The 23,326-nt window shown below is 47.9% G+C and overlaps 1 protein-coding gene across 1 annotated transcript in view; it reads left to right on the top strand.

The window, feature by feature from the left end:
- Nucleotides 1-23,326, top strand: part of LOC126524711 (uncharacterized) — a 313,342-nt gene that overhangs the window by 177,211 nt on the left and 112,805 nt on the right. Inside the window, exons 9-10 of the mRNA XM_050172996.3 lie at nucleotides 3,475-3,535; nucleotides 5,838-5,971. Of these exons, the coding sequence (XP_050028953.2) occupies nucleotides 3,475-3,535; nucleotides 5,838-5,971 (195 nt within the window). The remainder of the gene's footprint in view (nucleotides 1-3,474; nucleotides 3,536-5,837; nucleotides 5,972-23,326) is intronic.

Genomic DNA, 23,326 nt, shown 5'->3' with positions numbered 1-23,326 from the left:
CCTTTCATTGGTGGAAAATCGAAAAATGATAAATGTAGAAGTTCATTGACAGTTATTTTGTAAACTTTTTACAAAATGCAAGGTTGAGCACCAGGAACGCATGAGTCAGAAATGGGTGAGTCAAAATTATCACATAGAGAAATATAGCTATTATTTTCAGGTTTTATCGTTTTCCAAAAAACGTCGCGGGTTACAGCGCAACATGTTTGGGACGGTAGTGGAAAAGAAATCACGTTTTGCATGTGCTTTTAATGAGTTTTATTTGTTTAGTGGCGTAGTTATGTGTTTCCCAGGCATAACGAAGCCTGTTGGTTTGGCTACGCAAGATAATCGTTTTTTCTTATTGTTTAAGCGCTTCAACGTAGTGTTCTAGCAGGGGGAACGCTCTCATTCATTTTTCGTGATAGTCCGAATGTAAAGACGTTTTAAACGCACCATTTTGTTTTGAAAAGCGCCGAGTTACTCTTGGTCGACCCTGCTGATACGTAAGGGCAAATCCTTGTGAAAGACAGAAAGTTCACGATTAAGAATTGAATAATTGGCTTTATCATGTAGCGTTAGTACATTCGCTGATATTTTGTAATATTTTGCTTTTGAGTATATTGCACGAAGACGTGGAAAAGTTGGCGTACCTAATGCTAAAAAAGAGGACAAGAGGGTGGCCTCCCCAGCAGACACTGGACCCAACATCGACTTCGTGCACAGTCACCAAATACAAGGTGAACGTTTGATGTTGAATTTTATTTGAAGCAGCGCTCGTCCTTACTGGTTTCCCTTGCTTGTCTCCTTGTATTTTCTTGCGCTTTAAGTCAAATATGACTTTTAGAAACTCGCCCAAATTTCATTTCTTCAAGGTGGATGCCCTACGCATCGTGGGGCGTGCCGGTCTAGGCAACGTTCAAAAGCTTCAAGAGACAGTTACCAAAGTTGAGCACCTTGTGCGAAGAGTGACCAACAAAAAGCATGGCCTGAAAGAACAGGACACGCTCTGAATAATACAAGTGCTGGGGCGCTGTAACTTAAAGCTATTCCAAACTTTTCTATTCCGATTCTGCAATTATCCATCCGCGATGGGTCAAAAACATTTTTTGGACTACCCCCACTTCGCCTGTTTGTCACGCGACGTCATGAAACCGCTATAGCTCCGCATCTGATATGACGTGTACACACCGATTATGCAAAATTAGATCGAGCAAAAAAAGCAATAATTATTTCTCATTCGCCACCTTTTTGTCATTAGCCCTCGGATATTTGTCAAACGTTTGCGGGCTGCATTCACTTCACCTGCCTGTCATGCGACGTCACGAAACCGCGAAAGCTCACCGCGTCAAAGTGACGTGTACGCGTTAAAGTTAAATTAATATGCCGAAGAAAACTGAATTTTCTTCTGGATAGCCGCAGGCTGCCCCGTTCCAAAAGGAATAAAAGATGGCTGCTACCGATCGCTCAGGCACTGGCTACTCGCACCTGCCGGAGAACATGGATTTATTTGCGTATAATAAACCTTTCTGCATGTCCTTGTAACGTTTTCGCGCACGTTTGGCACGTTTACGACGTCGCTCTGCAAACTCTCCCTTGCTGAGGATTCCGTTTCAGCGCATTCTTAACCTTCCGTTGCACGCTGCCGCGATTTTCCACCAGGCACAGCAAGCCAAGTAAGGGAAAGCGGGCCAGTGACAGACGCCAGCACCATCTTCTTCATTCGGTTATCTATATCCAGTGCGCCGACTCGGCTCCAACTAAAACCTCTCCACTTGAGCGTGCTCTTTGCCGTGCGGCAGCCGATTACAAACGAAAAACTACTCAATGTAGGCAATGTTATACGTTTTCAAAGCAAAGTGACCTCATATAAAGTAAGAGCGTGTTTGATTGGGCTGTTGAGGCAACACTCCGTGACACCACTCGATGCTTGCGTCAGCGGTTACGCAAATTTGACGTCAGGAGATTGGAATAAAAACATATTGGAATAGTTTTACGGTATAGGGTCCCTGATCCTCGGCGCAGTAATGTACGGAACCCGTCACCTTGGTCTTAAGAACAGCGAAAATGACAAGCTGAACACTTATACTCAAAACCTTGGGTTTCCCTCGAACGGAGAAGCTACTCAGTGAGAACATCCACAGTGTTTGGGAAGAATATAAGAGGCCCGCAACACAAGTCACATTATGCAACTGAAGCTCACCACTATGGGTAGGAACACGGTAAGAAGACTTGGCTACGCACTCAAAGACAAATCCAGCAGCAAATCTGTGATCTCCCTCTACGCCATAGGGAGATCACGGTGGCCAGTGTACCGAGAAACATGCACACAGAATACAGCAAGGCAAGGAGGTAAACTGGGTTACAAGCGGCGAGCAAGGCCTATGAAGGATTGAGAAGATGAAAAGTCAGATACGCCGAGGCAGCAAAATGCAAGAACAGGGTGGCACGCATTTCAGCGTTATCAATGGCCAGCGAGAAAAAGTAGCAGCGGCGTCAGCGGAAAAAAACGGCGATAGCCATTGTTGTCACATCGGGGAAGCGAGAGGAATAACACATCTCCGTCATCGCGGACTCCAACACAGCATGCAGAGCCTTTAAAACAGCCACATTTCCACGCACGCCCTCGGCACCCTGAGGAAACAGGAAAGTCATCAAGAAATGTACGCTGTTTGGCCCCGTGACATGAGTACCTCGTGGATAATCTAGCGTTTCTCGCCACTAGCCCGAGATCACATTCTCTGATCTATCCTTTCGAGTTCGCGAGCCCCGTTAGACCCACGGGAAGGCGTGCGGAAAAGTTACACATACATTCTGAACCACCAGAGACTCGGAAGCAGAACTTACCCACCCCTGCACTGCAAGCTAAAGAGGCGGTGCTGTTGCGGAAACTGCAGATTGGTACATTCACGCACGACACCATACCGACCATTGTACAGTAGGTGACCCAGCTTACAAGCTCAAGCCATTAAGACCAGCCCTATCTGTTGAACCGGGCCAAGCTATCGGCTGAGTGCCACGGCATCCTGTACTAGGGACGCCGTCCAGCTCGGAGAATTCCATTTTCGGCTTACATTTATGAACAAAGTTTATTCTTCCTCCTCACACTCTTCCCAGGTATTTCTTTGGCGTGGTACTGCATAATTTAATACATGTTTGATTACCTCATACTAGTGCACTAGAGTAGTGCTTGTTGCCACGAAGTTCTGTTTGCCGTTGACCTCTTTTGCACGGTCTGCTTTTTGCATGCCTGTAGTTTTGGTTTTTCAAAATATTTTATAACTGCGTTTCTACGGGTGATATATTTTTTTGCTGCATTGTGTTGCCACAAAACTTTGTAAGTGCTTGCCTTATTATTTTTAGTCGTGCATAAAATGTATGTCTTTTCCGCGAGCAAGGACCTCCTCAAGCTGTCCTTTCTATACTTCAGAATATAAGCTGCACTTTTAAATAACTCGAGAAATTATAATAAAGATTATTACTTTTGACACGCAGGGTGAACATCACCAAACTCTGCATTGATGCTGACCGCGGAGAATGCTCGAACGCTTCTTTCGTAAGTCAAATGTTCTGATGTATCTTGTTCTCTTTGTAGGGGGGGGGGGGGGGCTACATTTGCACTATGTTTTTAACTCTGCTACCGGGAATCGTATCCCGTTAAGGTGCTCACCGTAAGGTTCAATGAAAACACAGTTTCACCACGCTTTCTGCATCTTCAGAATACAAAAAAAAACATTAGGAATTTTCCATCATTCACAAAGTGTCGTCAAATTTACAGAATGTGAACTGTATGTGAAAACTATCCACAGGAGGGTCAAATATGACATCAACTATTACACATCTGGAAGTACCCATGCAGTCAATTGAAATAGGTGTTAGATATGAAACTGCATGTAACATGGGAAACATTGTGTGAAACATTTCAAAACCAAATAAAGGGCGTCAGGCAGGGAGATAGGATCTCTCCCATGCTATTCAGAGCGTGTTTACAGGAGGTATTCGGAGACCTGGATTGGGAAGGATTGGGGATAAGAGTTAATGGAGAATACCTTAGTAGCTTGCGATTCGCTGATGATATTGCCTTGCTTAATAACTCAGGGGACCAACTGCAATGCATGCTCACTGGCCTGGAGAGGCAAAGCCGAAGGGTGGGTCTAAAAAATTAATCTGCAGAAAACCAAAGTAATGTTTAACAGTCTCGGAAGGGAACAGCAATTTACAATAGGTAGTGAGGCACTGGAAGTGGTAAGGGAATACATCTACTTAGGGCAGGTAGTGACTGCGGATCCGGATCATGAGACTGAAATAATCAGAAGAATAAGAATAGGCTGGGGTGCGTTTGGCAGGCATTCTCAGATCATGAAGAGCAGGTTGCCATTATCCCTCAAGAGAAAAGTGTATAACAGCTGTGTCTTACCAGTACTCACGTACACGTACTCACGTACTGGGGGCAGAAACCTGGAGGCTTACGAAAAGGGTTCTACTTAAATTGATGACGACGCAACGAGCTATGGAAAGATGGGTGTAACGTTAAGAGATAAAAAAAAGCAGATTGGGTGAGGGAAGAAACGCGACTGAATAACATCTTAGTTGAAATCAAGAAAAAGAAATGGGCAGGGGCAGGACATTTAATGAGGAGGGAAGATAACCGATGGTCATTAACAGTTATAGACTGGATTCCAAGGGAAGGGAAGCGTAGCAGGGGGCGGCAGGAAGTTAGGCGGGCGGATGAGATTGAGAAGTGTGCAGGGACAACATCGCCACAATTAGCACATGACCGGGGTAATTGGAGAAGTATGGGAGAAGCCTTTGCAGAGCAGTGGACGATGACCATGATGATGATGCTGATGATGATGATGAAAAAAGGGTAACCCACTACACGATGACATACTGATATGGAAAGCAAACACACAGACGCGTGCTGTCCAACTAGTTTTTTTAATGCCTTACACGTAATATTTAAATAAGAGCAGTAGTCAAATAAGTATTTCGAGTTGTTTGTAGTACACTTTAAGTACAATTATTTTCATCGGTGCTTTTATGCACTCCAATAGCATGCTCAATCGCACACACAGCGCTTGAAGTGGAGATTTAATCAAATCAAATTTATTTTAACATACAACTGATTCGCACTTGTAACCCTAGGTTTTTGAGGTTACAATAGTTGCTTGTAAACAGGGTCGCTTCTGCTACGTGAAAGCACAAAATAACGGTAGCGTAATGCTTCCGACTATCCTGAGTCGCGCAGGAACGGTGTAACACTGAACCATAACAGATCTTATCGCTGGCCTACCGGCTTGGAAATTTTGATGAATTCTTTACAAAAAGAACGCCACGTACGAGAGACCTGGTCATAAACTATGTGTCCGGAAACCCACAGAATGCTTGTCTTTCCGTAGACTACAAAAGTATTTTTCCGCCTCTGGCTTGTGCGGGACATGTTGCCTCGCCGCATATAGCCTTTCTGTTGCCTGTTGAGAAGTCATACTGAAAGTCAGGGAGGGGTGGCCCTCAGTTTTATCAAATAAATGAATGAAATATAGACTAATTATTAATTCAGTTAGTTATTTAATTAACACTCTTTTCCTCCAAGAGAGACCATTGCTGCCGTTCGGCCTTGTTGGCATGGCATGGCAATGATGTGAAACGCTGGAGCACACGAGGACAAAATAGCCAGGGCTTCACATCGCTGCTATGCCAAAGAGAGTCAACGGGGGAGGCCTGCACGATGAGAAAGGATACGGCACTTACGCGATTTGGCGGCGACTGCGAACAAACCGCGCTCTTTTCAGGCTGTGCTCACTCAAAGTGCGATATCAGTGGCTGCCGCATTCCCCATCTTCCTTGGTTTCTTCCAGGCGTACGCCATAGGTACGAATATGGAATTGATGAAGCACCTGCTGCACTACTCTTACCCCATCGCGTACATGGTGGATGATTGCAACATGAAGTTCACCGGAGAGACCTGTCAGAGCTTCAGCTGCACGCACTTGTAGGTATATTCCCATTACTGAACTCTGTTCCAAAGCAGTCATTTGGTGGGGCCAAAATCACCAGAGGCTGCGAATAAGACAAAGAAAAGTAATGCATTGGGAAGAACTCATTGACTTGTGTCATGATAATGCCCACTCTGAGAATTGCCAGAATAAAGGTCATTATTTGGGGAGAGGAGGGGGCAACTATAGGTGTATGAAAGTGTTTCGTCGTAGTATGCAGAACAAGAAATATATTCAATCCTTCATAGTTGGAAAATTATGCTACCAATTCTGGCTGGTCTCGTCGACTCCTCGTTGACGAGAATCTTGACAGCGAGCAGCTACATTCTAAAGATTCTGTAAGGACGCCCCATACGCACACTTGCATTGTGTTTGGGTATCGTTTTGCCGATTAAATTTTGCCTTCCTTTGCCTGCCCTTCCAGGTTTGGCATTGCTGGCGCTGGGTTGCCGAGCATCGCGGCATATATATATATATATATATATATATATATAGGAACGTCTGTATATTGCCCGGATCCCGGGTTCCCGAGATGCAGTGGAATTTAAGCAGGGAAATGTGATCCGCAATGTAGACGATATAGTAACAGCAGCAGAATGTTATACTGGACTATACAGCCCTAAGTGGAGCCACGCAACATTCATTGAAAGTTGTAATGCACATGATAAAGAGGCTCCCCCTATAAATAGCAGTTAGGTTAAATGGGCCTTGGAATTAAGACATGTCCTCGGGAAAGCGGCAGGAGGAGATCGAAAAACAACTAATTTATTCAAAGGTGGAGGACATATTATGCTTGAATAGCTTTCGACTCTTTATATACGCAATGGCTAGGTCACTAATTCATAATAAGGGAGACGTTAAACGATTTAATAGCTACAGGTCAATTAGCTCGCTTTCATTATTCTATCAAATACTCACCTAGATAATATTTAATGGAATCCGGGAAACTTTTGACTTTAATCAACCATCAGAGCAGGGTGGTTTCAGGAAAAGATATTCTAGAAAAGATCACGTCCATGTCATCAGTCACATAATTAGGAAGTCTGCTGAGCACAATCAACCTCTCTCTATGGCGTTCATAGATTATGACAAAGCTTTGATTCAAAAGAATACCAGCTGTCATGGAGGCATTGCGTAATCGAATAGTACAAGGGCATATGTGAATATCTTAGAGACTAACTACAAAGATGCATAACTGCCTTGCTTGTGCACTAGTAGACATTTACCTATCAAGAAAATTTTTGCAGAACTCATCTCACGATGGCTGTCGATGGTAATGCGAAAGCAATGGAGCAATGTAGTGACAGAGCATATTCCTGAATTACGGTTATTTAGCACGTAGAGTGGTAAATTTTAGTTTCGCTGCTTTGGCTGTATACCACATACTCCGATGTCAGCCCGCTTGCTGTGCTACTCGCCTGCCAATGTGTCGCCAATCCGCGTGGAGTTATGACGACTATTCTATGATGCCGACGCAGTCATGATTAAATAACGGATAAGCCAGTATACATATCCAATGAAAAAGGAGTGTAACGACGATAGCATGGCAACAAAGAGATGTCGATTCACAAATTATAACCATGAAATAACGACGACAAGGTGACGATGACAACATAAGGAGATTGAGTGGATACTGACTGTATAATGAAAATGGCGTGACGATGGCTTTATGACGAAAACACGATGAAATGGCGACAATGACCGCGATAGCAAGACTGAGATGGTGTGACCACGACGGTATGACAAGGGATACATGGTTTCGTCTGTCACAGCTACGCAATGACGATGATGGCATGAGAACAGCGGCATTATCACGACTTATTGACGACAAAATGATAACGATAGAGGGAAGAACAAGAAAAGACGTCGACGAATCTACGAAAGTGGTATCACGAGGACGGCATGACGAGAGCCGGATGTCGAAGTTGGAATGATGGAGATGGAGCCACCACGACGGGATCCGTACGAGAGTATGACCACGAATGCATGACAACGATGCTTTGAAGACGGTGACATGGTAACCACATTAGGACAATGGTACGACGAAGAGCGCATGATGACAATGGCGCGGCGATGACTGTGTCACGAACGCTGTATAGCAACTGCGTGGCGGGAGTCGCATGACGAAGCTGCAGTGACGATGATGACACAACCACGACTCCATTACGACGACAGCGGGAAAATGGAGGCAGGTTAGTGACTGCGTGGTGATGACGGCATGACAACGGTGGCATAATCACGACGGACTGACGACAGTAGGATTAAATACAAAGATGAATCAACATTAACGTCGATGGAACGATGAAGGCGGTATGACGACAATGGCGTGACAATGTCATTGTCATAATAGGGATAAAACGACAGCGTGACGACGGCGGCATGACGACGACTGTGTGACGACCATGGCATGACGACGATGGCATGAAGAGAGCCGGATGACAAAGCTTCAATGACGACGATGCAACGCACACGACGCCATGAAAACCATGCAGCACATACCTAGTGGTCCAATCTATTCGACGTGAACCACTGGGTCGGAGTAGAAGGCGTGACGACGACGGCATGACGAGCGTCAGATGAAAAAGGACGGACGGACGGAAGGGTTGGCGGGCGGTCGAGCGGGTGGGTGGGCGGACTCAAAATGGCTGAAGTAGGCAAAGAATGCTATTCGCACTAAAAGGAGTCAGGCAGTGAGGTACAATCGCTTCATTGCTATTCATTGAATAGTTAGAAGCATTGAAGCTATTAGACTGGGAATGCCTAGGTGTCACAATCAACGGCGAATATCTCGACAACCTTCGGTTTGCAGATGACATTGTTTTGTTCAGAAACACCACGGATCAATAGGAACAAATGATTGAGGACCTTAACCAAGAATGTGCAAAAGCTGGGTAGAAGATTAATTGCACAAGACAAAAATAACATTCGCAATAGCCTGGTCAACGAACAAGAATTCATGAACGCGTCTGCCTCTAGAGTTTGTGCAGGAGGAAGTTTATCCAGGTCAATTACTCACAGGGGACTACCTAGCCAAAATCACTTCCCTTCGAAGTCACAGGGTACTCTGGTCACAAGGAGGAAGTTCATTGAGGAATAAAAATGACTGGCAGTGCATACGGCAGGCATTAGGAAATCCCGATTTGGAGCTTGTGGCTGTCATTGAAAACAAATGTACAGGTATCGCACTCTACAGGCGCTAACATATAGAGAAAAAGCTTAGCGGTTAATAAAGAAGCTCTAGAACAAATTAAGGGCTGCGCAATGAGCGATGGAACAAAAAATGTTGGGCGTAACGTTAAGAGGCATGCCTTTTAGGCAAAATTACAGCCTTTGGGGTCTATCTCTGCACACAAAGATAATCGTCATCTGCCTAGCTTGCGTTTCCTTTCTTGAAAACACCGCACCTGTTACCTTCCTGTCGGGAATGCTATGTCATGCTGATAACGCGCATGTCGTTCGTTACTGGAAAGTACCGGGCTCGACGCGTTAAAGAAAGGAAATGCGGACAAGAGAGATGACGATTATCGTTGTGTGGCAAAATGGTGTAATGTTGCTTAAGACTGCACTAAGAGAGCAAGGGCCGTATTTTGTAACGGTTCGCTTTGGAACCGGTTTAGTCTGGCTGTTACGTCAAGGTAATGTCACTCGGAGAAACAGTGGAATGTCGCGGCGCGAGGGAGACCAATGAACGTGCGGGGTTCTGTCGCAAGGTCACGTCATCATTTTTGTTTGTGCTTGGGGACGATATAATAACTGAAGGATGTTGATAGTTCGGTAAAAACCTATAGGTTCGTATAGAACACTTGCACATTTATTTACCAATAATAACTGCGCTTCCGACGCCGACAGCTAGCGGTTTAATTTTATCTGTGTTGCTCTATATTTTGTGTCACTAGGTGCTGCGCCATACGTTAAGCAATCAAAACGGTTCTCTTTGTGTAGGGCGCGGCTGTAATAGGATTTCGTTTAGCCGTGGCTGAGCTTCTTTGAGTGCATGATTGCGATGAGAGTTCTGTCCGTGCATTCCTCAACTTCGATAATCTTGCCGCGGTCGAGTAAACGCTCGTGATATCGGCTTTCTCCTGCAGCGTCTAGAGAAATCTCACACCCTTTTTCTTTTCCCTCAACCGTAATGATCCAACCGACGGCGGTAACGATGCGACTGACCGACGTTGCGACAACCCAATAGCTTCTATGTTCCAGACGCACTGTTGAAAACAACCCGTAGCAAAAAAAAAAAAAAATAAGGAAAGAAGAAACGTAGCGCATACAACACTTGCGTCGGAGTGTCAACGCTACCAAATCTTGTGGTTCGCGATATTCTAGTTCATCACAAATCCATTGCATTCTGTTTTTGGTGCGCCTAAACTGCCTTCGCAACTCGCTTTCGCTCCTGTCGTACGCGTCGCACGGTTGCCTCTGGTCACGTCGCTGTCTTAGGCCAACGCTTGCCAGCAACACAACCAAAGAAGCCACTATAGGCACCCCTCTCGTCGGGCAGGCCAGCTGCAGACTAGTAGACGGCCACGGTTGCCCTATAAACCATCAAGATCATACTCGCCACCACGCACGGCCCTCAAGCGAACCACTTCTCCACGGTTCTTCTCGTAGCAGACGAGAGGTTCCTTTCCAGATGATTGACAATCTGTGTGACGATAACAAAATTTGTTGTCCCGACAACCAGGGATGACGACAACGAAGCGCCGACCAATGGTGTTCATAGAGCGAACGGGTTCTAAAGCGAACAGTTACAGAATACGGCCCCAGTGCAGATCGGAGAGCAAACGGATATAGCCGATATTCTAGTTGACATTAAGGGGAAAAAACGGAGGTAGGGAGGCCATGAATGCGTAGGCCAGATAACCAGTGGGCCAATAGAGTTGCAGAATGGGCACCGAAGGAAGGAAAGCGTGGTCGAGTTTGACAGAAGGTTATTTGTGGTGCTGAAACGAGGAAATTTTCAGGCGCAAATTGGGATCAGCTAGCTCAAGACAGGGGTAATTGCAGGGTGTCTTCTTTCTGCATTGGACATAAAAAAATAGGCTGATGATGATGTGAACTCGCACGCTTGGTTGTACTGCCCGGCATAGTGCAAAACGGCGCCGGATATAGCGTGAACCGAGCCAGCGGCAGGCCACATACGTAAGCGTGGACGTGCATTCGAAGACAAGCACGCTATCGTCGTCACGCCGTCATGATCATTCCATCGTTGTCATTTCATTACTTTCATTGCGTCATAATAATTCGTTCCTTGTCATGCCATAGTCATTGTTCCGCCATCTTCATTCTCTCGTCGTCAATGCGTTGTCGTGTTGTCGTCCCGCCGCTGTCTTTCCGTCGTCCTCATTCCTCCGCATTCAAGTGGTCCTCATTCCATGGCCATCACGCGGCCATCGCTACCCCATCGTCAGCCGCCATCCTAAGTCCATTGTCATTGTGTCGTCGCCATGTAGTTGATGTCATACTGCCGTGGCGATGCAGTCGTGGCCCATCTATTGTCGTCAGCGTAGCTTCGTCATCTAGCTACTGTCATGGCGTCGTCTTCACAAAGTCATCGTCATACCATTGCCATCATTTAGAATTGTTATGCCGTTCTCCTCATGAATGCATTCATCGCCATACCGCCATCGTCGTTCACAGTCGTTATTCCTTCGTTGTTGCGTCGTCGTAATGCAGTCTCATCATACCGTTCCCTTTGTTCAATTGTTATCACTCTGTCGTATATATAGGTATCGCAGTGTCCTAATGCCGCCACCGTCATGTCATCGTCATTATTACGTCGTCGTCACACAGTCTTCGTGATGCATTCGTGCTGATGCCGTCATGGTGCCGTCGGCTTTATCGCGACTCCAGCTTGACCATTTCATAGTTGTCATGCCATCGTCGTTATCTCTTGTCAGCATGCCGTCGTCATCATACCATCGTCTTCATCGGAAAATTGTCATCGTATTGTAGTCATGCCGTAGTCATCGTTAAAACGTTGTCATTTTAACTTGGTCATACAGTAATCGTGATACCGTAAAATCTATTTTGGGATTTCTCATGTCAAGATCACCCTCTGATTATGGGGCATGTCATAACGGGGGCCTCCGGATGAATTCTGACCGCTTGTGAATCTTTAACGTGCACCCAATGCACAGCACACTGGGATTCTTGCATTTCACCTCCATTGAAATTCGGCCGCCGCGACCGGGATTTGATCTCTCGAGTTCGCACCTGGCCGCGCATTGCAATCACCGCTAAGCCCGACGGCGGGTGTCGTCATGCTGTCACGGCCGGCAAATCATCGTCATTCTGCCGCAGTCGTGCTGTCATGGTCGTTCAATTGTCATCATTCTCTAGCAGTCATTTCACTGTCATCATAGCATCGTCGTCACACAGCCTTCATCGTGCCAAGGTCGTTATTGCATCTTCGCCATGCAGCCGCCGTTCGACATTACACAGGCATGCCATTGTGCTACCGTGCGCCTACCACCGTCATTATTTCAAAATCATCATCTCATTGTCGTCATGCTATCGCGGTCATTCAATTCTCACCATTCGTTGTTCGTTATTTCATCGTCGTCCTAAAGTCGTCGTCATGCTGCCGGTATTGCTCGATCGCTCTCATACAGTCGTCTTCATGGAGTCGTGGTAGTCCCATTGTTGCCATCACACTGTCGCGATCAGCGTGCAAGAACAACGTATGCTTCGACCGAAGCGCGGCGCGTCTCGCTAATGTTGGGCAGCCGCTAGGGGCTCCGGGGGCAAGACATTCCGTGTGTGGAGAGAGCGTTTTGCAGCCGGTGCTTTTTAGAGTGCGCCTACTATACTATAGCGACAATCCTTAAGCCACTTTCTCCATGTTACAAAACCTTAAAATGTGCTTTTAATTGCTAAGGCGCTTGGCTGCCTTTTCTAAATAAAAGTGTATAGTACTTATCTCAGTGCTCCACTAACAGTCCGCGTATTTTGCTGAATCCACTAGCAAATTAATTTGCTTTTGCTACTTTTGTTTGAACAAAAAATCGCTACTGTTTGTCACAACATGCAGCATTCCCGCTTTCATACGAAGCAGGGTTTGGGAAAGTGCTGCGTACGATTTATTTCTAAATAAATATAAGTGCATTCACCTAATAAAGAGGGGTAACGTTGATATATTTCGCTTTTTATACGCATACAAAAATATGTATCGCGTGTTTCGCATATAGATTCTATGGCAGAAGTTTAGAATTCTCGAAGCCAGGCATTGACAGACAGACAGACAGACAGACAGACGGACAGACAGACAGACAGACAGACAGACAGACAGACAGACAGACAGACAGACAGACAGACAGACAGACAGACAGACAGACAGACAGACAGACAGACAGACAGACAGACGGACAGACAGACAGACAGACAGACAGACAGACAGACAGACAGACAGACAGACAGACAGACAGACAGACAGACAGACAGACAGACAGACAGACAGACAGACAGACAGACAGACAGACAGACAGACAGACAGACAGACAGACAGACAGACAGACAGACAGACAGACAGACAGACAGACAGACAGACAGACAGACAGACAGACAGACAGACAGACAGACAGACAGACAGACAGACAGACAGACAGACAGACAGACAGACAGACAGACAGACAGACAGACAGACAGACAGACAGACAGACAGACAGACAGACAGACAGACAGACAGACAGACAGACAGACAGACAGACAGACAGACAGACAGACAGACAGACAGACAGACAGACAGACAGACAGACAGACAGACAGACAGACAGACAGACAGACAGACAGACAGACAGACAGACAGACAGACAGACAGACAGACAGACAGACAGACAGACAGACAGACAGACAGACAGACAGACAGACAGACAGACAGACAGACAGACAGACAGACAGACAGACAGACAGACAGACAGACAGACAGACGGACGGACGGACGGACGGACGGACGGACGGACGGACGGACGGACGGACGGACGGACGGACGGACGGACGGACGGACGGACGGACGGACGGACGGACGGACGGACGGACGGACGGACGGACGGACGGACGGACGGACGGACCGACGGACGGACGGACGGACGGACGGACGGACGGACGGACGGACGGACAGACAGACAGACAGACAAAGAACTTTAATGAAAATGTCCTGAGATGCTTTGCCCTAGGGCAGAGCTGCAGGCCACTCCCACATGGGGGCTGGTAGGCCGAGCCTAACCGCCGCATCGTGGGCTCTCTGGACAGCCCAAGTTTGACGTGCATATTCTGAGCTTCGGATGGCAGAGCTCCATTCTTGTTCTCTGATGCGATTGGGTCCCTCTAACGACGGGCATCGCCAGAGCATGTGTGCGAGATTGCTAACAGCCCCACAGTCGGGGCAAGTAGAGCTGAAAGCCTCTGGAGTGATCGTGTGGAAAAGGGCCAGGTTTGGATAGCACTTCGTCCGAAGCATGCGTAAAGGGGCCGCCAGAGGTCTAGCCAGTTTGCTGTGAGGGGGAGGATAAGTCCTCCTACCCAGGTGATAGTGCGTAGTAATTTCGCTGAAAGTAGTGAGAGTGTCCCGAAACTCGAGAACCCCGGAGTCCTAGCTCCGCTCTGGTTGGTGTTGAGCACTTCAGGGAAGCCGCATTCACTATCTGTCCGTTGTGATCAACGAGGGCAATGGCGAAGTTAGACGACTGTCCATATTGGGCTGCGTCGACAAAACATGCGGGGTAGGGATCGTCCTTGGTACGCTTGAGGAGGGCGAGGGCTCTTGCCCTGCGTCTGCCTACGTTGTGTTGAGGATTAACATTACGAGGAAACGGTGCAACTCGTATGTTGTTCCTTTGATCTTCTGAAACTTCATATTTCCGCTCTTCCATGAGGATAGGGTTGATCCCAAGAACCGCCAAGATCTTTCCAGCCAGCCGGGGTACAGGATAGACGGGCCAGTTGGGCTGACTCATGGACCTCGATTATCTCGTCCAATTGTTGTGCACTCCTAGTTGCATAAGGAGTTCCGTGCTCGCCCGTAATGGAATGCCTAGTACTTTTTTATTACTTTTTCTGATGAGCGTGTTTAATCGTTTCTTCTCGGAGTTATACCAGTTGTGCATGGCTGCCACATAAACTATATCACTCATGAGGAAAGCGTGGAACAACCTGAGGCGGTTGTCTTCCTTTAAGCCTCCACGCCTATTCGAGACTGTTGATGAGTCTGATCATGTTCTCTGTCTTGGCTGTGAGCTTGTTGAGCGTCGTATTGTTACTGCCATTGGATTTGGTGAACATGCGAAGGACCCGAATGGTGTCTACTCTGGGGATGGTACAGCCGCTTTTAGTGTGGAGTTTTATGTTTATTTCAGACAACGGTTTCCAGCCTCTAGGTTTGGGACCTCTCCTGACTGGCCTGTAGAGGAGGAGCTGAGACTTGCTCGGGGAGCATGTAAGCCCCGTATTTTCCAGGTACATCTCTGTTTGATCTACAGCCTCCTGTAAGCCTAATTCAACAGCTCCTTCGCTTCTTCCGGTGCCCCAGATTGTGATGTCATCAGCGTAGAGCGTATGATTGATCCCTTCTAGGTTGGAGAGCCTTTGCGACAATTTCTTCATGGCGATGTTAAAAAGTAGTGGTGAGACTACCGCTCCTTGTGGCGTGCCTGTGGGGCCCAAATTGAAATTGTCGGACTTGAGGTCACCGATTTTGAGCGTGGCCTTGCGATCCCGTAGGAACGAGCTTATGTATCTGTGGAAGGCCTCTCCCAAATTGAGCTCTGAGATAGAGTTCAGAATGTGAGCATGGGATACATTGTCAAAGGCTTTCTCCAGGTCTAAGCCTAGGATGCCTCTTATATCTCTTGTGGTGTTGTCAATGATTTGACATTTGACGAGTTTCATCACGTCTTGCGTTGAACGGGCCGGACGAAAGCCGATCATGTTGTACTGAAACAATCCTTCTTTCTGGATGTGCTTAGAAATTCGATTGTGTATGACATGTTCCGCTACTTTCCCCACGCAGGACGTGAGGCAAATGGGCCTGAGGTTTGAGAGACTCGGGGGCCTTCCAGGCTTTAGAATGAGGATGACCGAGGCCATTTTCCAGGACTCCGGAACAACCCCTCGTTCCCATATTCCATTAATCTCCTCTGTCAACCATTCCATAGAGCAGTCGTCCAGGTTTCTGAGGGCGCGGTTGGGGATGCCATCAGGACCAGGGGCAGACCTGCCATTTAGATTCTGGAGAGCTTCGCTTACTTCCCATGCCTTGAAGGGGTTATCTAGCTCGGGGCAAGATGAGCCTTTGTAGGGGGGATAGTCTTCATCACTCGAGTTGCCCAGTAGCAGATACTTGCGAGCGAGTCTGTCGAGTACGGTCTGCAATGTCTCTGATTGTGATGCCTGGTGTAGAACCTTCGCTATCACTTGTCTTTGGTTTGACTTGGTATTGGTATCATCGAGCAGATGCTTCAGCAGGTTCCATTTAGCTCCAACTCCCATCTGGCCATCCACGGAATTGCAGACCTCATCCCACTGTTGTCTGCTCAAGGTTTGGCAGTGATCTTCTCTACTTTTGTTGAGCTCCGCGATCTTTTTTCGGAGCCTTCGTCAGCCCTTTCCATCGTTTCAACAGTGATGTTTTAGCTTCTAGAAGATGAGCGAGGCGGTTATCCATCCTGTCCACCTCCAGTTCAGTCTGGATTTTCTTTGTCGCCGCGCTGATATCCTCCTTTAACTGTTCAGCCCACTGCTCCAGCCTACATGCTGAGTCATGTGTTTGTGCTCGTTCTTCCCGAATCTTGCGAAAGTAATCCCAATCTGCAATAGTGAACTCTTTGATGTCCCCGCTTCTCACGTTCACGGAGGTGGCCAGGATGTTGTGATCACTGCCAAGGTCCACTTGGAGGTTGGACCAAGATGCCGAATCCACATTCCGTATGAAAAAGAGATCGGGTGTGGTATCCCTAGAGAAGGAGTTGCCGATCCTGGTCAGAAAAGCCGGATCTGTTATAAGCATGAGGTTATTATTGAGTGCAGTTTGCCATAGGTCAACGCCCTTACGGTTAGCTTGTTGGTACCCCCATGCTTGATGCGGAGCGTTGAAGTCTCCGGCCGCCAGGAGTGGAAACGTCTTGGCCTTGCTTGTAGCCCTGTTGATAATTGCTGGGAATATTTGCCTGAGGTCTTTGCGTGTACAGTATACGTTAAGTATAAATATACTTGTCTTGAATGGTCCGCTGGGATGATTTCAACAAGCGAGTTTTCAACCTTATTGGATTCAAGATTCAGATCGTGGGCTATGAACGCACATTTGTTGGTGACTAATGTGCTGATTCCCCTCTTCCCATCAGCATACTGGGTATGCGATTTATAGCCTGGAATGGTGACCGTATCCGTGAGCGTTTCTCGTAATAGGATTACATGTGGCTTTTCCGGGTGGGTCCGAATGAACTGTTGGAGGACATTCCTTTTACGATGGAATCCCCTACAGTTCCACTGCCAGATATTAATTACCTGTGATGTACCCCCATGATTGGACGTAGAAGATAGCTTGCATTATAAAATGCTGCGGAGCGCAGCCGCTGCCGACCTTTCAGTGTCGGTGTTATTCACTATTTCCAACGGTGTAACTGAAGCCATTGTAGAAACGTGGCGCTGCAGATTATCGCATCTGATTCCTGGTGCTCTGACCGCCTCCGCGGGTTTCTCAATAAGAATTAGAACTTTTTCGAGGGATTAATCCATTTTATCTATCGTTTTTTTTTTCAATTTCCGAACACTGGCGCTCTTGTCTGAGGCATGAACTGCCAGCGCCCTCTTTTTGGGTAGACCATTGGCAGTCAGTTCCGCTACGGGGATCTCCATGGGCGTTTTTAGTGCAGGGGCATGAGTGGGTTGAACTGTCTCTCGCTTGCTGGGTTTTTTCAGTTCTGCAATTTCTGCTGTGAGCGGTTCCGCTACGGGGTTCTCCATGGTCATTTCTACTGCAGGGGTCTGACTGGGTTGAACTGTCTCTCGCTTGCTGGCTTTTTTTAGTTCTGCAATTTCTGCTGTGAGCTGCTCTATTGCGTATTTTACCGAAGCGTTTTCACTTTCCAATTGTGCAATCTTGTTGTGCTCTGGCGATTGACCCCCCGTTACCTTTTTCGGTGATTCCTTGACCCGGTCAGCCCATGTGGTACCACGATGAGCAGCCTGCTGGATCTGAACTGCAGGCCCCCTCGAACGAGAGTGGCCTCTGGAGCGGGAGCGGGTCTCGGGTGCCTTGCGGCCCCTGGAAGACGAGCGTTCCGTCGAGCGACCCCTAGAAGGAGCACGGTCCTGGTAGCCGCTATCCTCGCCGCCAGGGTCTCAGGATCGGCTCCTGGCTGTGTGCGAGCTGCTGAGGGCCGGCTTGAGAGGGGCTGGCCACCCAGTTGGTTGTTTGGATTGTTCGCGGTTGCGCCGTTCTCTCCTCCGTTGTCTAACTACAAACGTAATTTGGAACCTTTGCTTGCAGGTTCTGTCAGCCGTGGGATGAGGGCATCCGCAGAGGGTGCACTTGGGTGTACATTCGTGCTTATCGTCCGGGTTGCTCGCGCCATAGCCACGGCAGGTTGCATTTTCAGGGGCTGCGCAAACGTCAGCTCTGTGGCCAAGCTTTTCACATGCGTAGCAAACGTCAGTTTGTCTGCGATAGAGAGAGCATTTGACCAAACTGGGACCGCATTTTACGTAGTCCGGGACTTTGAGTCCATCAAACAGGATGACTACCGTGCTTGTGTTCTTGATTCGTCTCACCTCGAGGGCGCTTGGATTCTTGCGTTGAATGATGAGGCGTTTGAGCTCCTCTCGATCGACGGTGGGATCAATGTCCCTTGCATGAGTTTTCGGGGGCTGCGATATATGCACTAACTTCGTAGCTTGCTTGTCCAATAAGTACAGCTTTCACATCGGCGTAGGCCATGGCGTTGCGCTTTGATGGTGTGCTTGCCAGCAATATGTTTTCCACCATGTTTGGACATATGATATCCTCCGCCGTATCCGCATCCGTAAATCTAGCAGCGGTAGTGAGGGCTTGGGCAACTGTGAAGTGGCTTATCTTCATGATGTCCAGTCCTCCACGGGGACGGATTATGATTCGAACATGCTCTTTCGGTAGGCGAGGCAATCTCGAAGTAGTCGTTAGCCGTGTCTTGACACTCCCCGTAGCCTGGCTTTTATTTCCGCCACGTCGCATGTCGGTGACTCGGCCGCCTTGCCCGAGCGGGATCTGGATGATGGGTTTTCGCTTTTGTAATGCCGTGGTCCACCCAGCGCTTTCGTTGACTTCGTCGGGAGAGATATCCTCACCCTCAATGGTGATTTGCATAGCCGTAGACATCGTGGCTTGAGCGTGCGGAACCGCGCTGAGCTCGCCCGCCAAGCCTATGCCGGGCAGAGGTCGCACAGAAAAGTCCTCGAGCGATTGAGAAAATGTCCACCCACCGTTGAAAACTTGGTATCGGCAGAATCCTTGCAACTTTGGCCGTCGATTGGTGCCAGCATCTTCAAGATTGAAGCAAGTTCTCGATCTTAATCATGTAGAGAAGCAGGAGAAGCAGATATTGACGCACGCTCTCATTTCTTCTTCTTCTTCCTCCTCCCAGTGAGAGACAGGTAATTCCTTATAAGCCATGCTGCCGCTTCTTATGCGTATAATTTTCTGTGCAATAAATGTATGTATGCTTTAATAAATAATCACACCGCCAGAACAACAAAATCAATTCAAGGTTTTCACTTGTTAAAGCCACGTTCCGCTTAAAATGTACACCGCAGCGGGCGACTCCTGTATTATTTTTGCCTACCTGGGCTTCTCTAAAGTGCATCAAGAACCCTAGCGTTGTCGCATCTGGATCGCCCCTATAGAAATGCGGCTGCTGCATCCAGGCTCGAATCCTATGTTGACATTACCCACTTCTACAAGGAGACGAGACGCCTGTACCCGCCCCCCCCCCCCCCTCGACCGCGACAGAGCGCAAGCCACCTTGCTTCGCAGACTGCAGACCGATTCCATTCTCAGTCATTCAAGGCTTTATTTAATCACTGGCGGGGATTGATTACGACCCCGTCTGTACTAAGAGCGACCATGGAGTGTTCGCCACTCGGGCACACATTCTCTGGGCATGCGAGCGTAACCCTCCCCCAAAATTATTACTGCCAGCTCCCTCCGAGGAAGATTGGAACCAGCTGCTGAGAAAAGCAGACAAGAAAACGCAACTCGCACACGTCTCGTGGGCCCAATACGTCGCCCCCACCTGGGAGCCACGCTAGGCCTACCAGCCCTAACTTCCTACCCTGCAGCGGCAAATGAAGTTGTTTCTCTCTCTCTCTCTCTCTGTCGCGTTGCATAACAGATGGTACGGTGAATTTTACGTTCTTTTGTCACGACGGGTAAGATACTTGAGACAAATGCAACTTGTTACTCCCTCCTCTCCCCCCCCCCCCCCCACGAAAACAAACATGTAAATCGATGTGCAGAAGGCTCGTACGTACCCACGTGACCTATCTCATACCTGAGTTTTAAAGAGTATAAGCCAGATTTCTGAAATTTGCTCTTCTGGGCATGCTGGCGAGAACAAATTTATTGTGCACTGCTGTACAAGAACTTGTGATGTATGCCGGGCCTAGGTGCTTCTCGCACCCATATTCTCTTTGTCAGAGAACTTAGCCTCCAAGCTCGAGAGCATCTTAGGAACCATGCAGTGGACTCCTTTTGCAAAACATGGAAACTCTGTCTTTGCAGATGCAAGACCCGTGATTGCAGTTTGGTGCGAATCACTTCTTGCCTACCATCTGTCTCCACCAGGCAACGTCCCAGCTCGAGATGCAGATCTCCCTTCCCTCTCTTGCTATTGAGACTGTTGGTCTAAATTTTTAAGCGTTTACCAAGAACGACGATGACTGATTGCTCAATTCTGAAGGAAAAATTGCTTAACTGAATGCTCATCGTCTGCCAGCGCCGTTTGTCAGCGACCGCTTCCATGGAGTGACACACGCCGTCTGCTAGAGCACGCGGGACGACCGCACTGTCGGAATCATTATCGTCTGTTATGGAGTCTGAATCATTATAGTGGTAGGCAGGAGCAGTAAAAAAATAGTTTTAGATTTTTCAATGACATTTACGTGCAGCTACAATTATTTACGCGTTCAAATGACCGGCTTTGTCGGCCTCCTAACGTGTGCTGCTGCGCAGCGGTGCAGACGTGACCAATAGTGAGACGCGTTTCGCCCACACCGTGGTTGTGATGCCAAGCTCACTACACTGTCGTCGTCGTACCATTGTCGTCGTTGCATCGCCGTCATTTCTTCTTCGCAAGCGTGAGATTCGCATGCTCGAGCTTTGTTTTGAAATGCGCATTTCTCGGTGAAAATATATTCGACTGGTGCATGTGTTCTATACTTGCAAAGGATCGTTACACAGAACAACCTTATTCGCAAACAGAAATAAAAGCTTAGCTTATACGAATTCTCAGAAACGTGGATTCTGTACCGTATTTCTTTTTTCGAAGCTTATTCCCCTCTTCTTGCTTGTTCAGCATCGGTATATCACCGAGGGGACGCAGCTGAGGGTGTGTAGCACAGCTGTCGAGGAAAGCGGTTTGTTGGGGGCGTTGGTAATGCACGTTAACGTGCATACTACGCTGTCTCTGTTTCGTTTCCTTTCAGGCACTTTCGCGCCTGCGAGCGAGCATCAGAGCGACTATGAGTTTGAGAATTAGTGTCGAGGGTACGGAGAGCGGCGTGAAGCGAATACTTGCGTCCCGACGCCGACAGTTGCGTGGACAGAACAGTCTTTATTGTAGCATGCTTGCACGGTGAGCAGCTGTGACGTTACCGCGCAGGAGTTTGTAGAGGAAGAATTTTCGTGGTTTCTCCGGTTTGCACACGACTCGCGTAGTTCATGAACGCTAGTCGAACAAGGAATGTCGCTGGAGCCGACGCTTCGACAAGGGATTTGTCTTCGTCAGGAAAAGCATTGTTTTATTGCGACAGCAATTACGTGCTGACTCCAATAGAATTTTCGCCGTTTTCGGCGTCACCATGGCACTCTGCATATATTTAGGGAAAACACGGGTAAGGCGGGAGGTGGAAATTGAAGACAGCAAAACGAATTCAATTCAAGCAAAACGAGAACAAGGTGAAAGCAGGAGCCAACGTTTCGACAAGTGGACTTGTCGAATACACTTGTGAACTTGAAGTGGCCTTGAAGAAGACAAGTCCACTTGTCGAAACGTTGGCTCCTGCTTTCATCTTGTTCCCGCTTTGCATGTATATAGGTATATGTATGCTATATACTTATCCATGCCATATATGCGTTATATTGCTACACTGAAAAACGACGACGAAGTGTCTTTTGAAACAGCGCTGTTCTTTCTAGCTCCAGTTTATTTCTGTGAAAAGTTCATGCGCTAGTCCTCGCTCCCTGCTCAGTGGTGATGGAAGTGGACGACCCCGCACGTCTGCCGGAGATGGCGGCGTTAGCGGCGGCCGCCTCCAGGAAGCGGATCGGTCAGCAGAGCGACAGCGACAGCGAGGACACCCATCTCTACTCTCTCAGCAGTGAGGACACTTCTGATGACGACTTCCAGCTTGTGCAGAGCCGCAGAGCGAAGGAACACCCGGACGTCCTCATCGCCAAGCACGCAAACAGACACACGCAGAGGCCGGACGCCAATACCATCATATTTGTGCCCCTGCTTCCCACCGTCAACATGAACCTACTCAACAGGCAATCTGTGTCGATGTCACTGGAAGCCCTTGTGCCAAATGAAATATCAGACATTCGAGTCAACACCCGAAAAAATCTACTGGCGGTTGATGTCCAGCATGCAGCTGCTCTGACCACTCTACGCAGCGTGACGGATATCGATGCCATTCAGGTGCGCTCTTACATCCCTCTAGGATCTGACGTAGTCAGCGGCGTTATCTAGGACGTAGACGTCGCCATCCTTAATAACGACTTGCCGATTCTTATCAAGCCAGCCAACGATGAGGTCTTTGCTGATGTTAAGCGGCGAGGCAGTTCACGCTGCGTGAAGATTGCATTCAAGGGTAAATATATACCCTCGCACGTTAAGGTGGGACACTTCAGATATGCAGTGCGGCCTTTAATTGTGAAACCTCTTCAGTGCCGCAAATGCATGAAACTGGGGCACGTGAGCAGCGTCTGCGAAAATCAGGCAGCATGTCCCCGTTACGCCGAGTCCCACGCTGCAGATAAATGTGGCGCGACTGTACTGAAGTGTTCAAACTGCGGAGGGTCACACGAAGCCTCATCGAAGAAATGCCCGCATATTAAGAAGAGAATGGCTATATTGAAAGAGATGGCGAGAGATCATTCATCT

This window comes from Dermacentor andersoni, chromosome 3 (assembly GCF_023375885.2).
Source record: "Dermacentor andersoni chromosome 3, qqDerAnde1_hic_scaffold, whole genome shotgun sequence".
Taxonomy (NCBI): Eukaryota; Metazoa; Arthropoda; class Arachnida; order Ixodida; family Ixodidae; genus Dermacentor; species Dermacentor andersoni.
This window is presented reverse-complemented; position numbering and strand designations above follow the sequence as displayed.